At 38.9% G+C, this 13,477-nt stretch overlaps 1 protein-coding gene across 1 annotated transcript in view; it reads left to right on the top strand.

The window, feature by feature from the left end:
• SLC26A3 (solute carrier family 26 member 3) overlaps positions 1-6,723 on the top strand; it is a gene marked incomplete at its 5' end in the record, with an annotated part of 28,628 nt that extends 21,905 nt beyond the window's left edge. The window contains 4 exons of the mRNA XM_082632310.1: positions 1,332-1,565; positions 3,252-3,306; positions 5,977-6,119; positions 6,243-6,723. Of these exons, the coding sequence (XP_082488436.1) occupies positions 1,332-1,565; positions 3,252-3,306; positions 5,977-6,119; positions 6,243-6,341 (531 nt within the window). The 3' untranslated portion in view covers positions 6,342-6,723. The remainder of the gene's footprint in view (positions 1-1,331; positions 1,566-3,251; positions 3,307-5,976; positions 6,120-6,242) is intronic.
• Between the last annotated feature and the right edge of the window lie 6,754 nt (positions 6,724-13,477).

Raw genomic sequence — 13,477 nt, 5'->3', positions numbered from 1 at the left:
GATTCTTAACCACTGTGCTACCAGGGAAGCCCAAAGTTTATGTTTTGGTCTTGGCGGTATAGCACAAAGGACAGGGACTCTGCCTTAGGTTTCCTTGGTTTTCTTAAGGTCCTAATTCTTACTTCAGCCCAGTAGAGGCTCTAAAAGTGTTTACTGATGATAATAGTGATATTAATGATTGCTAAATTGATCAACAGCACAAGCTATACTGTCTTGATTACTGTAGCTTTGTAGTATAGTCTGAAGTCAGAGAGTCTGATTCCTCCAGCTCTGTTTTTCTTTCTCAAGATTGTTTGGCTATTTGGGGTCTTTTGTGTTTCCATACAAATTGTGAAATTTTTTGTTCTAGTTCTGTGAAAAATGCCATTGGTAGTTTGATAGGGATTGCACTGAATCTGTAAATTGCTTTGGGTAGTATAGTTATTTTCACAATGTTGATTCTTCCAATCCAAGAACATGGTATATCTCTCCATCTGTTTGTGTCATCTTTAATTTCTTTCATCAGTATCTTATAGTTTTCTGCATACAGGTCTTTTGTCTCTTAGGTAGGTTTATTCCTGGGTATTTTATTCTTTTTGTTGCAGTGGTAAATGGGAGTGTTTCCTTAATTTCTCTTTCAGATTTTTCATCATTAGTGTATAGGAATGCAAGAGATTTCTGTGCATTAATTTTGTATCCTGCTACTTTACCAAATTCATTGATTAGCTCTAGTAGTTTTCTGGTAGCATCTTTAGGATTCTCTATGTATAGTATCATGTCATCTGCAAACAATGACAGTTTTACTTCTTCTTTTCCAATTTGGATTCCTTTTATTTCTTTTTCTTCTCTGATTGCTCTGGGTAAAACTTCCAAAGCTATGCTGAATAAGCATGGTGAGAGTGGGTAACCTTGTCTTGTTCCTGATCTTAGTGGAAATGGTTTCAGTTTTTCACCATTCAGAATGATGTTGGCTGTGAGTTTGTCATATATGGCCTTTATTATGTTGAGGTAAGTTCCCTCTATGCCTACTTTCTGGAGGGTTTTTATTATAAATCAGTGTTGAATTTTGTCCAAAGCTTTTTCTGCATCTATTGAGATAATCATATGGTTTTTCTCCTTCAATTTGTTAATATTTGTTAATATCCTTCCATTCCTGGGATAAACCCCACTTAATCACAGTGTATGATCTTTTTAATGTGCTGTTAGATTCTGTTTGCTAGTATTTTGTTGAGGATTTTTGCATCTATGTTCATCAGCGATATTGGCCTGTAGTTTTCTTTTTTTGTGACATCTTTGCCTACAGTGTTTTTCTTGGTCACAGTTCTTATGCATATTAGTATCCTCTCTTGCAGAAAGGATATATATGTACTGTTGATGGCTTTAAAGATTCTGACGAAGAGCTGGACAATGATAATATAGAAGAACTGGATCAGCCCATCAATACCACAGACCTGCCCTTCCAGATAGACTGGAACGCTGATCTTCCTCTCAACATCGTGGTCCCTAAAATCAACCTCCACAGCCTCATTCTTGACTTTTCAGCAGTGTCATTTCTTGACATTTCTTCAATGAGGGGTCTCAAAATGGTAATTTCTTTTTTCTGAATGGAAACAGCTAATCAGTCACTAAAGGTAAAAAAGGTGTATTTGTGGAAGGATGCTCCTTTATATAACACATGCTTAAGTAGAAGTAAATTTTAATCTTAGAATATTTCATGGAGGGAGTGCAGGTGGGGTGTGTTCAGAGAACTCTTTAAAAGTGCATTTCCCATGAGACTGCATATAATTTCTAATGTATGCTTATAGACAACAATGCTCATAATCCTATTAAATTTCAAGTCTGCAGTGCCTTCACATCCTTGTGGGTGTTGTATCTAAATTGTCCTGAAATAGAGGAGGTCTTGGGAAAAAGTGGAATAGTGGGCCTTTTGTTTTTATCCTCATCTGTCATAAGGCAGCGAGATTTCACTTGACTATATAACAATGTGTGGTTTTTTTAAAGTAGATATGCAAAAGAATAAATGTCACATGTGATTTTAAAACAGAACTTGTAACAGTCAGGTTGCAGGCTGTTTTCTTTGCACAGTTTCGTCAGCATTTCTAAAATAATGAGTTTCTAACAGAAATGCAGAAACAGATATCAAGAGAATTTAAGAATTCCAAGTCCCCCTCTTTTGCTTGTTTTTTTTTTTAATAGAAATACGCCTACATTAAAACTGACCTAAGATCTATTAAGTATAGGTGAACTGGATACAAAATTCAAAAATAGGATCAATTTTATTTCCTTCAAACTTATCTTTAAAAGAAAATCTAAACATCACATAACTTTTGAGACTGCTTGCCTTTTCTTTTTCTTTGTTTCTGTTTATTTTAGCTTTGGAGGAGAAAATACACAAAAAGTTTATGGGTTTTTTTCTTGTTGTTGTTGTTGTTTTTGCGGTACGCGGGCCTCTTGCTGTTGTGGCCTCTCCCGTTGCGGAGCACAGGCTCCGGACACACAGGCTCAGCGGCCATGGCTCACAGGCCCAGCCGCTCCGCGGCATGTGGGATCTTCCCGGACCAGGGCATGAACCCATGTCCCCTGCATCAGCAGGCGGACTCTCAACCACTGCGCCACCAGGGAAGCCCAAATTTTATGTTTTGATCTTGGCAGTATAGCACAAAGGACAGGGACTCTGCCTTAGGTTTCCTTGGTTTCCTTAAGGTCCTAATTCTTACTTCAGCCCAGTAGAGGCTCTAAAAGTGTTTACTGATGATAATAGTGATATTAATGATTGCTAAATTGATCAACAGTACAAGCTACTTTTCTTAACCTTATATGACCTTTCCTATATCACTACTGTCCTTTGTTCTTAGCCCAGAGACCAAGAAAACGGATAAAGATTCATTGGTGCTAGATACCTCCAGGCACTGTGGACAGGAATAAAGAACAATGTGTACGGGTCATGGGGGTTTTTAACTTTTATATAGATGAAAGCTCTAAGTCAAGATCATCCCATAGAAGAAACTTATAAAATTAAGTCAGAGCTCATCTTGTGAGTCCAGGCAGAACATTTTCCCATCACCCTTCCTTAGAGTTCTTTCCTTTGGATTTCTTTCTTTCTGTCATAGAGCCTTGTTATTAACTTTAGCATCTCTACACTATTGTCTCTTTTCAAAATGGAAAAGGCTCTGAAAGCAACATATCACCCTGAGACACAATTATGATAGTTTTCTTTATGATTCTGACAAGTGAAACTGTTCCCTAAGGAAGATCTACTTTCTTTTTAACAGATCTTGCAAGAATTTATCAGGATTCAGGTAGATGTGTATATTGTTGGAACTGATGGTAAGTTTTTTTGTTTTTATATTCTGACAATTTCTTCACTGCTAACTCTCAATCTAGACAGCTTCTCCAAAGAACGGGCACTTTTTATGATCACCAAGAAGGAAATCTAATTTGTAGATTTCCAACAGAAATCTCTAGGGAAACAGCATACTTATATTTGAGTTGTGTCAATATGTAATTAACTTTACAATTTGAATCCTAGTTTAACAGGCAGCAAAGGAGTGAATATGTAACCACTGTTTACTCTAAACTTCCTAGAAAAGTAGGCTTGTTTTCTCTTTTCCTCACCTCCCTTGATTCATCGGCCCATAATTACCTGGTTTCTGCTTCACCTCACTGATGAGGTTGCCCTCGCCAAGGTCATCAGTGATGTCCAGGTTGTCAAGATCAACCACCCCCAGCCCAGCCTCATTCTCTTGCAGCTTACTTTAGCATTGAGCCCTTTCTTTAGCCTCTGCCTCCCTGACTTCTGCAAGACCATTCTTCTGAGTCCTCTCCCACCACTCTCAGAGCTCCAGTGTCTGACATTGGTTCCTCTCCACGCCACAGTCGGTCTTCCCCAAGGTTCAAACCTAAACCCTATGGTTCTAATTCTATCAACTCTTTCTAAGTCAATCTCTTAGCATGCTTATGACTGCAAGTATGTCTACAGGTTAATGAATCCGCTAACTACACCTTCAGCCCAGACCTTTCTTCTGAGCTGCAGACCCACGTATTCAACCATCTGGATGTCCTCCAAGTACCTAAGATACATGTATTCAGAACTAAATATATTACCTTCCCTCCCAAAACTACTCCTTCTCCTTTTCTATCTTGATCACGGCATCACCACATACCCACCCAGTTGCCTAAAGTAGAAACCTTGGAGCCGTCTTTAATTTCTCCTCCCCATCCCTCTATATTCAGTGAGTCACCATAAATATTCCCTAGTGAATCACTCTTCCTCTCCATTTCTACAGCCTTAATCCAGATCCTTATCATTTCTCATCTAAGTCCTCTGCAAGAATTAATCAGTGTCCTTGTTCATACCTAGAATATTCTCCCATCCCATTTTCTGACTCATCCCATTAACCTTTCTCAAGAAACTTATAGTCTAGTGGGAAAGCCCGATAATAAACAAATAAAAAGATATTTCAGGTAATGATAAGCACTGTGAAGAAAAGAGCAGGGTTAAGAGACATACAGCCACAGGGGTAGTGCTATATTAGACAGGTGATCAAGGATGTCTGGTAATGTGGCATTTGAGCAGCGACTGGAATGAAGTGAGGGAGTCAACCTTGACAGTATCTTGGGGGAAAGCATTTTAGGGAGGGGGAGGACAATGAGGGAGGCATGAAATCATTAGCAATCATTATGAGGGAGGCATGAAATTGGCATCTTTAATTTTTTGCTCTCTACTGGCTCCTATCCACAAAATCTACAGATATACTCTAGTTTCAAGGCTTCCTTATAATTAAAAATATTCTCTTACTCTCAGTAACCCTTGAATCTCTTAAACAATGTTATTCTTCCTCCATCATCCCAGGTTTTTTAAAATTGTCCTTTCCTGCTGCCTCTGCTGCCTGGCATCCCTCTTGGTCCTTAACTAAGATCATCACCTTCCCTCTCACTGCACACCACCACCCACCTGCATCCTGGGTTCTGGCAACCACAATGCCCTCCTCTCTCCCTCTCCCTCAGGCACTGCTAGGTCTTGTCGATACTGAACGTTTGCCTGTGAACAGACTTTCCCACCTCCACCCTTTCCTACCTTCTCTTCATCCTTCTTTCTCCAGATCCTAGGCATTCTTTTAAACGGTATCTGCTTCATCAAGTTTTCCCAGAATCCTGCCAAGAGGAAACAACCTTTACCCTTCTTTCTCTGAATTTCCATAGCACATGATCTGTGCCTCTCTTATTCATTCTTCAAAAACGTGAGGACCTACCTTGTGCTAGGCATTATTTAAGACCCCAAAAAAAACATTAAAGGAAAAAATCAGATTGCTTCCTGCCCTTATGATTCTACAACAATTTCCCTTGCATTAAGATAGTATATACGTGCTCTACCTTCACTCCAGGACAAGATTCATGTCTAACTTAGGTTTTGATCCTTCATATTACCCAGCCAGAGCTTTGCATATAGTAGACATGATGTAATATTTGGTTATCTGTGCAAACAATGGTTAGTGCCTACAAGAATAGAATTCCTCAAAGATGACTGGAGAGGTAATGTACGGTGCCAAGGAAGATGTTTTCTGATAGTACCCAGCAGCTTTGGGAAAATGGACAAAAGCAAGTAACTAGTAAATCCAGAACCATGGCACTGGTCCATGAGTATATATGTTCTATTTTGGCAGAATCTCAGCTTTTAGTAATAAGCTACATTTGATGCTCCAGTCATTAACGAGGGAGATTAACTCACAAGGCTCCTGCCTAAGAGTTTTTCTCATTTGAACCTTTTCCTTCTTTGTTTTTACATGAACACATTATATGTGTAATTTTCTTAGAAAGGTGTCCTTTAGTTCCAGAAGACATTGTACTAATGGTACACTGGTATCGTACCACTGCAACCCCCAAACACTTAACCAAACATCAGTGAAATGCACATTTGCAAATGTAAGTTCAAATCCCCAACCTCAAGGAGAAACCCATAGCCAAACAATTACTTCTTCCTGTTTTTCCTCTCTTCAGATGACTTCATTGAGAAGCTTGCACGGTGTGAATTTTTTGATGATGAAGTCAAGGACTCAATATTCTTCTTAACAATCCATGATGCTGTTTTGCATATTTTGATGAAGAAAGATTACAGTACTTTGAAGTTTAATCCCAGTCAGGTACCAGTTTTTTGGCGACTTTCACGTTTGTATAACCAACCATCTGTGCTTCTTAAATTTCCCTTTATTTTTCAACATTAAAAAAATATATTCCTAATCCATAATTCCATCCTGGTTTTTCAGGAAAAAGCAGCAAAATTTGATTTCACCATAAACACAAATGGAGCATTACGTAATCGGGAATGTCAGGTAAGACTCTTCAGCAGGTTTACCTGTATCTAGATATTAGGACAAAACACTTTTAAAAATAGTGAGGCCTCTTCCAGCACACTGCAGAAAGTCCAGCACCTGTTTGAGCCTCTGTGCCTCATCCCTACAAAACTGAAGCAATAACAAAAAAAAAAAAAAAGAAGAAAGAAAACTGAAGCAACGTCAATCTCATAGGGACTTGGGGGGGAAATAAGCTCAGACCAGTACAAAAAAAGGATGGAAAATAGTGATACTCGATCTCGTAGCGCAATATTGAGCAGAGAGAGAGAGCACGTTTTATGTTTTCAAAGTACTTACAACAAAGATCTTATTCTGGTCTTGTCAATCCATGAGGCAGGGAAGGAATTACCGTTTCCATCTACAGATGAATTCGTGATGGAGCGGAGAAGCTAATGTACACCTCCTGACCCCCAGATGCATGCGAAGCCCCCAGACAATGAAAGTTAGGTTCAGCACTGAAGTTAGCCCAGCACTGAAAGTTAGGTTCCTTTACTTCCTTACTTGAAAGAGTTGCCAAATCATCATTTAACTGGATAGTGCCGTTTCATTCTAGAATATTCATTTCTAGAATATTCACTCCTATAAGGGACTGTCTCTAGTTTGGGAAAAGCAGAACTACAAATCAAAATGGGTATCTGCTGTAAGGCAAGTATATGGTAGGTGCATTACATTCATGATCTCAATCTTTACAATATGCAAAGCAGGTATCTTCATTTCACAAATGAGGAAATTAGAAGGGCTCAGAGAGCTTAACTAATTTGCTTAAGGTCACACACCAAAGTGACAACAACAGGATTTGAAGCAAGATCTGTCTGATGTCAAGATCTATGTTCTGCACACTATGTTATACTGGCTGTTTCCTTTGGTGAAAAACTAATGGATGTGAGGGTCCTGGGAAAGAATCTAATGATTGTCTTCAAGTACGGGAAGTGGCTGGTGGTATTTCTCTTATTTGAAGAAAGGTCTAAGAAGAATAGCAAAAAGAAATTTAAATTAGAAATGAAGCAATGTATAGCATAAGATAGGCCTGGATGATTATTAAGAGTTTTATCAAACAGAAAAAGGTTAGATGAAAAAGCCATTCCAGAAAATTAGACCTGGAGGGGGAGAGGAGAGCCATGATTCTGTTTCCCAGGGCTGTTTTCCAGAAAACCCCACATCTAGCACCTTGCCTGAGGCCCCCATAAAGAGAGCCTTACCAGAAACCCTCTGCCCAGTTGTTGTATTCAGAATTGTCACCAAGTTTTAAAGGATCAAGTATAGGAACAGAATTTAAATCTGATGTCCAATCAAAGCTTTAGAACCAACTGTCAAACAGAATGTAGTCAATACCATCCTGTACCTGTTTCCCTATATTTAAAAAAAAGAAACATTTAACATGAGCTCTTTGCATTACTTAGAGGAAGATAAATCAGCAGTCGTGGTTAGGCCACCAGTGGTGATTCATGTAAAAGCTGAGTGTCCCTGACCAGCACACATAGCCCCTTTGAGTTTGTATGGCCCCCGTAACAAACGTGAAGAAATATATTACTAAAACACATTATATTGTTATTTTGGTTAAGTTAAATTAGGCCTTTGAAAGATACACTTCTATTACAACATGGTATCACATGGTTCTACGTTAACCAAGTAGTCGTGGAAGGTATTTGATCATTAAAATTGAAGACAAAAAACTTGTTGGTGACTCTGGTAAGTTCTAGCTCCCAATTTTAATCAGATTGACCACATTTACTCTTTTTAAATACAAGATATCATTATTAAGAGGGACAGAACTTAACAAGTCTTTAAAGCAAGAACTTTCTGTCTTCCTCCAGGTACCCACTGAAACAAAATTCTAATCAAAATATAATTCAGAGGGGTCCTCATCTGACTGTCACATAAAGAACAACTTTATACCCAGAAACTTATTGATAAGTTCATACATTGTATGAAGAATATTTTTGTTTGACAGAAATTATGTTTCAAACTTTGGAACGAGATTGTTCTAGCATGGTCTATTTTTCACATATCTAGTAGGCAATTATGTAAATACTCTTAATTTTATACCTTGTAGATTTATCAAAGGAAAATTATTTTGTTTGTACGTATTTTTATAGCACTGACAGATTTCCATCCAAGTCACTACCTTTGTGCATATTTTGCAGTGCATTTGCACCACGGCTTTGAATCTTGTAATTTGTATAGTTCATACTAATATATATCCATTTTTAAAAATCGGGCTTCCCTGGTGGCACAGTGGTTGGGAGTCCGCCTGCCGATGCGGGGGACGCGGGTTCGTGCTCCGGTCCGGGAGGATCCCACATGCCGCGGAGCGGCTGGTCCCGTGAGCCATGGCCGCTGAGCCTGCGCATCCGGAGCCTGTGCTCCGCAACGGGAGAGGCCACAACAGCGAGAGAGGCCACAACAGCGAGAGGCCCGCGTACCACCAAAAAAAAAAAATCAGTTGTACAGTGGGTGTGTCTTGCTTTGTTAAATTTCTTGTTAGCTTTCTGAAACATGCTTGCTGTGGGTCCTCTTTATAGTGATCTGACTGGAAACCTGCTACATGGGAATCTTCTAAACCCCCTGCAATGAGACTTCTTTGCCCAGATTTTATGATTACTATAGCTTTTTAAAGCACTCAACCTCCTATCCAGATTTAGATACAGTCCTTCTAGTGCCCTATCTGTAACTATAACTAGTTTTTGACTCTTTCTTCACTGCTGGTCATTATTTGTAACTCACAGGGTAACAGCTCTAGAGCTCAATTCAGCTGGAGAATGAGATTCAGCATGTTCCTCTTTTTTGCTGGAACTGTTCTTGGTGCAAATTTGTATTTATTTTATGTAATAGAAATTAAACATCATCACCAACAGAAAAAGATTCAGTGGCCTCTGTTCAACATCAAACCACTTTGTCAATGGGAAAAGTTGCCCCAATTGTTTTAGATCTCACCTCTGAATGTTTATTGTCAAAGTACCCTTCTATCCTTTGTTAATGTCTTTACTGAGAGGGCTTGTCTCCTGGACTTAAAACCAATTACAGAAAAATAAAACAAAGGCTTATTTGCATAGCGACTCTTAATTAAAAACTAGAATGTCAGCACTCTTTATAGCAACGTGTCTTAAACTTTTTGAGTCATGGACACCTTAGAGAGCCTCATGTACCCTAAGGACTTTGGGAAAAAAATACACATACACATATACCTTTGTATACGATGCCCTATGAATCTCAGGTTAAGAGCTCTTTACAGAGGGCAGGGAGTACAAATTGAAAGCATGAGCCTATTTAGTTGGTCATTTGGCTTGGGGGTGGGGCAAAAGCCTTGCATAGAATTGTCACTGATGTCTGCATCTTCCCAAGCAAAGGTGTCCTCTACCCTCTTCTTGCCAACCAAAATGTCATAGAGCAGGAAGAAGCACTCCAATTACCGTGCCCCCATCACAATCCATTCAACCTTAACATCTTGAGTGAGGTTCACTTATCCTCACCCTTAAATGCTTTTTCTCTGAGGCCTCTAAAGTGGATATGCTTTGGGTGAGGGGTATACATGGGGCTGGGCCTCTATTTGCCTGCCTCAGAGCAAATATTGGAAACTGACCAGGGAAAAGACTCTGAACCCTGATTTAGGAAGAGGACAAGAGATTGAGTTGGAAGATAAAAATAAAACTTATGGGACTTCCCTGGTGGCGCAGTGGTTAAGAATCCGCCTGCCAATGCAGGGGGACACGGGTTCAAGCCCTGGTCCGGGAAGATCCCACATGCCACGGATCAACTAAGCCTGTGCGCCACAACTACAGAGGCTGCGCTCTAGAGCCTGCGGGCCACAACTACTGAAGCCAGCGCACCCAGAGCCCATGCTCCGCAACAAGAGAAGCCACTGCAATGAGAAGCCCGCGCACCGCAACGAAAAGTGGCCCCTGCTCGCTGCAACTGGAGAAAGTCCGCGCGCAGCAACGAAGACCCAACGCAGCCAAAAATAAATAGATTTATAAAAAAAAAAAAAACTTACAAAAAATAAAACTTACACAAATCAGAGCAAGACTGAAGGGGAGAGGATATCCAGTGATGAACTGGGAGACAGAACCACTTGTGAAGAAACATATATTATTGAAATTAAGAAAGGTTGGAGCTCATACATACATGTTGAGCAGTTTATCTTCAAAATCATTTTCTAATGCTAATTTATGCATTTGATACATATTCTTGTTTAAACACAGTAACTTACCAGTTAGAAATGTAAATGAAATGCCTTAAATGCAAGCTGGACCATACACTGCATAAACAAGAGCAGAGAGAGGAATATTTCATATTTGTCTGCCATCTTCATCTGGACAACTACATGTTAAAACTGATCTACTGATCTTCTCCCCCTAATCTGTTCTACTAGCACCTTTCCACCTCAGTTAATGCCAACTCCAGCCTTCCAGCTGCTCAGGCTGAAAATTTTGTTAGGAAATTCTATTGACTCTACCTTTTAAATATGTCTAGTATCAACTCACTTAACTCTCAAAATAGCCCCCCTAAGATAGGTACTATGTTTATCCTCATTTTTTAGAAAAGCAAAATAATTCAAGGCTCAAAGAGGATAAGTTATTAGTCTAAGTTATATATACTTGCTAGTTCTATAGGTAGTAGAACCAGAATTCAGTCTAGATGGTCTGACTCCAGAGCCCAGGCTCTTAATCATTAGGAAATACTACGTCTTCAAAGAAATAAAAACCTATCTAAAAACTGATCTAGCACAAGGCAGGACTAAATTCAGGAACAATATAGGTGCATTCTGCAGATCTGTTCCAAAGTCACTTATTTAGCATTGCACAATTAAATATACCCAGAAAAGATATTAGGAAATATATTATTAATTCCAGAATCAAATAAATTATTTCTCTCATTATGGTTGTATATCTGTATACTGTTGTAATACATTTTTTAGTGTTTTTCCCCACCCTGGCTGCTATACTTTGAAAAAGAACATAATAAAATCTTTTGAGGAAAATTCAGAGGTTACTATCAAGAACAATTCCTGGGCAAGTTAGAAATGTAAGCTCCTAATTAGCAGGGATCATATCTAGTTGGTTCATCATTATATACCCATGTCCATCATATATAAGTGCTTAATTTACATACATAAATTTTTATTATATATATATATATATATATCTCCATCCTTCCACAAGTCACCCACTTCTTTTTTTTAATTCTTATTATTTATTTATTTATGCATGCATGCCACGCTGGGTTTTAGTTGTGGCACCCAGGATCTGCGTTGCAGCATGCAGGCTACTTAGTCGCAGCGTGTGGGCTTTAGTTGCAGCATGCAGGCTACTTAGTCAGAGCATGTGGGCTTTAGTTGCAGCATGCGGACTCTTAGTTGTGGCACGTGAACTCTTAGTTGCGGCATGCATGTGGGTTCTAGTTCCCCAACTGGGGATCGAACCTGGGCCCCCTGAATTGGGAGCGTGGAGTCTTACCCACTGGACCACCAGGAAAGTCCCTCACCCACTTCTTGATACTTATGTCACCACCATCATCTCTTGTGAAAATGATTAAAACAGCTTTCTGACTGGCCTTCCAATCTTTGCTTCCCTCATCTGTTCTCAACACACAGCCAGAATAATCCTTTTAAAAGAACCAGATCATTCCACTCCTTTGCTCAGAACCCCACAATGGCTTTCCATGTCGGAGTAAGGTCAAAATCTTTACAATGGCCTAGGAAGCCTGTGATCTCCCCATTCCCGCTGTCATTACCTCTCTGACCTCCTCTTACTACTCACTCATTCCATTCCAATCTCCTTGCTATTTCTCAAATATGCCAGGTGCAACCCCCTCTTTAAGGCCTTTACAGACTGTGTCCTCTGCTTGGAAAGTTCTTCCCCACACAGTATACATGGCTAACTGTCACCTACTTCAAATCTTTGCTCAAATGTCATCTTTTCAATGAATTCTACCCAGACTGCTCTATTTAAAACTGCAAACCTACCAACACCCCATTATCCTTACTTTCCCTTTATTCTCTAGGATTTTATCACACTTCTAACATGTTACATAATTTAACGAAATTTATGGTCAACTGTCTCTAAAGATGTGTGCATCCAAAGTGATTAGAATGGTGTCTAGCCAAATATCATATGATATTGCTTATATGCAGAATCTAAAAAAAAATAATACAAATGAACTTATTTACAAAACAGAAACAGACTCACAGACTTAGAGAACGAACTTCTGGTTACCAGGAAGGGTGGGGGGAAGGACAGACTGGGAGTTTGGGACGGACACATACGGCTATATTTAAAATAGATAACCAACAAGGACCTACTGTATAGCACAGGGAACTCCGCTCAACATTCTGTAATAACCTGAATGGGAAAAGAATTTGAAAATGAATAGATATATGTATAACTGAATCACTTTGCTGTACACCCGAAACTAACACAACATTGTTAATCAACAATACTCCAATATAAAATAAAAATTTTTTTAAATGGTATCTAGCATATAAATGAATCTTTATATTTCATATGGTAGGTGCTCAGTACCTATTTGAGTACAGGCATGAAATACTACATTTACCATGGATTAGGGTCCTTAACCAGAGGATGGAGCCTATTACTTAGTTGTCAGCTCTGCAACTAAAACAATTCATACACCAAAGTTACAACATGAATTATCTCTGGAAGGGAAATGTTAATTGTGGTAGTAGTCAAGGGGATCTTCATTTGTAATATGACATATTTCTCCCAAAAGACTTATTGCTTGTATAATTGAAATGAGTGCAAATTTTAAAACAAAAAAATTAAAGATTTTGAAAGTAACACATAGGAAGAAAAGTAAAGGGAGCAAGATTTTTCAATCTGAAGGAAGACAAAGGGAGAACAATTTTAAAGGTAGGAAATAGGTTAATAGGAAATGAGCTTAAATACAATATGAAAGTTGGTGCTAACAACTACTTGGAATAGCAATGAGACATTCTCAGGACATAGATTAACATTTCAAAATGGCAGATTTTTAAAGACATGGTTCCACCCAAGTGTTCGAGTTAAACCCATGACCCACCATTGTTCATTTAAATCCTATGATTCTGTAATGCCTAAAAATTCAAATTCTAAGGGAGATGAGAAAATTAAAGTTTGATACTAAAATGTTGCTTTAAAAATTCTCCCTTAATA

The sequence above is a fragment of the Mesoplodon mirus genome (assembly GCF_964341445.2).
Source record: "Mesoplodon mirus genome assembly, chromosome: 9".
In the NCBI taxonomy this organism is placed as follows: Eukaryota; Metazoa; Chordata; class Mammalia; order Artiodactyla; family Ziphiidae; genus Mesoplodon; species Mesoplodon mirus.
The sequence above is the reverse complement of the archived record's forward strand: the minus strand, read 5'-3'. Positions and strand labels throughout refer to the sequence as shown.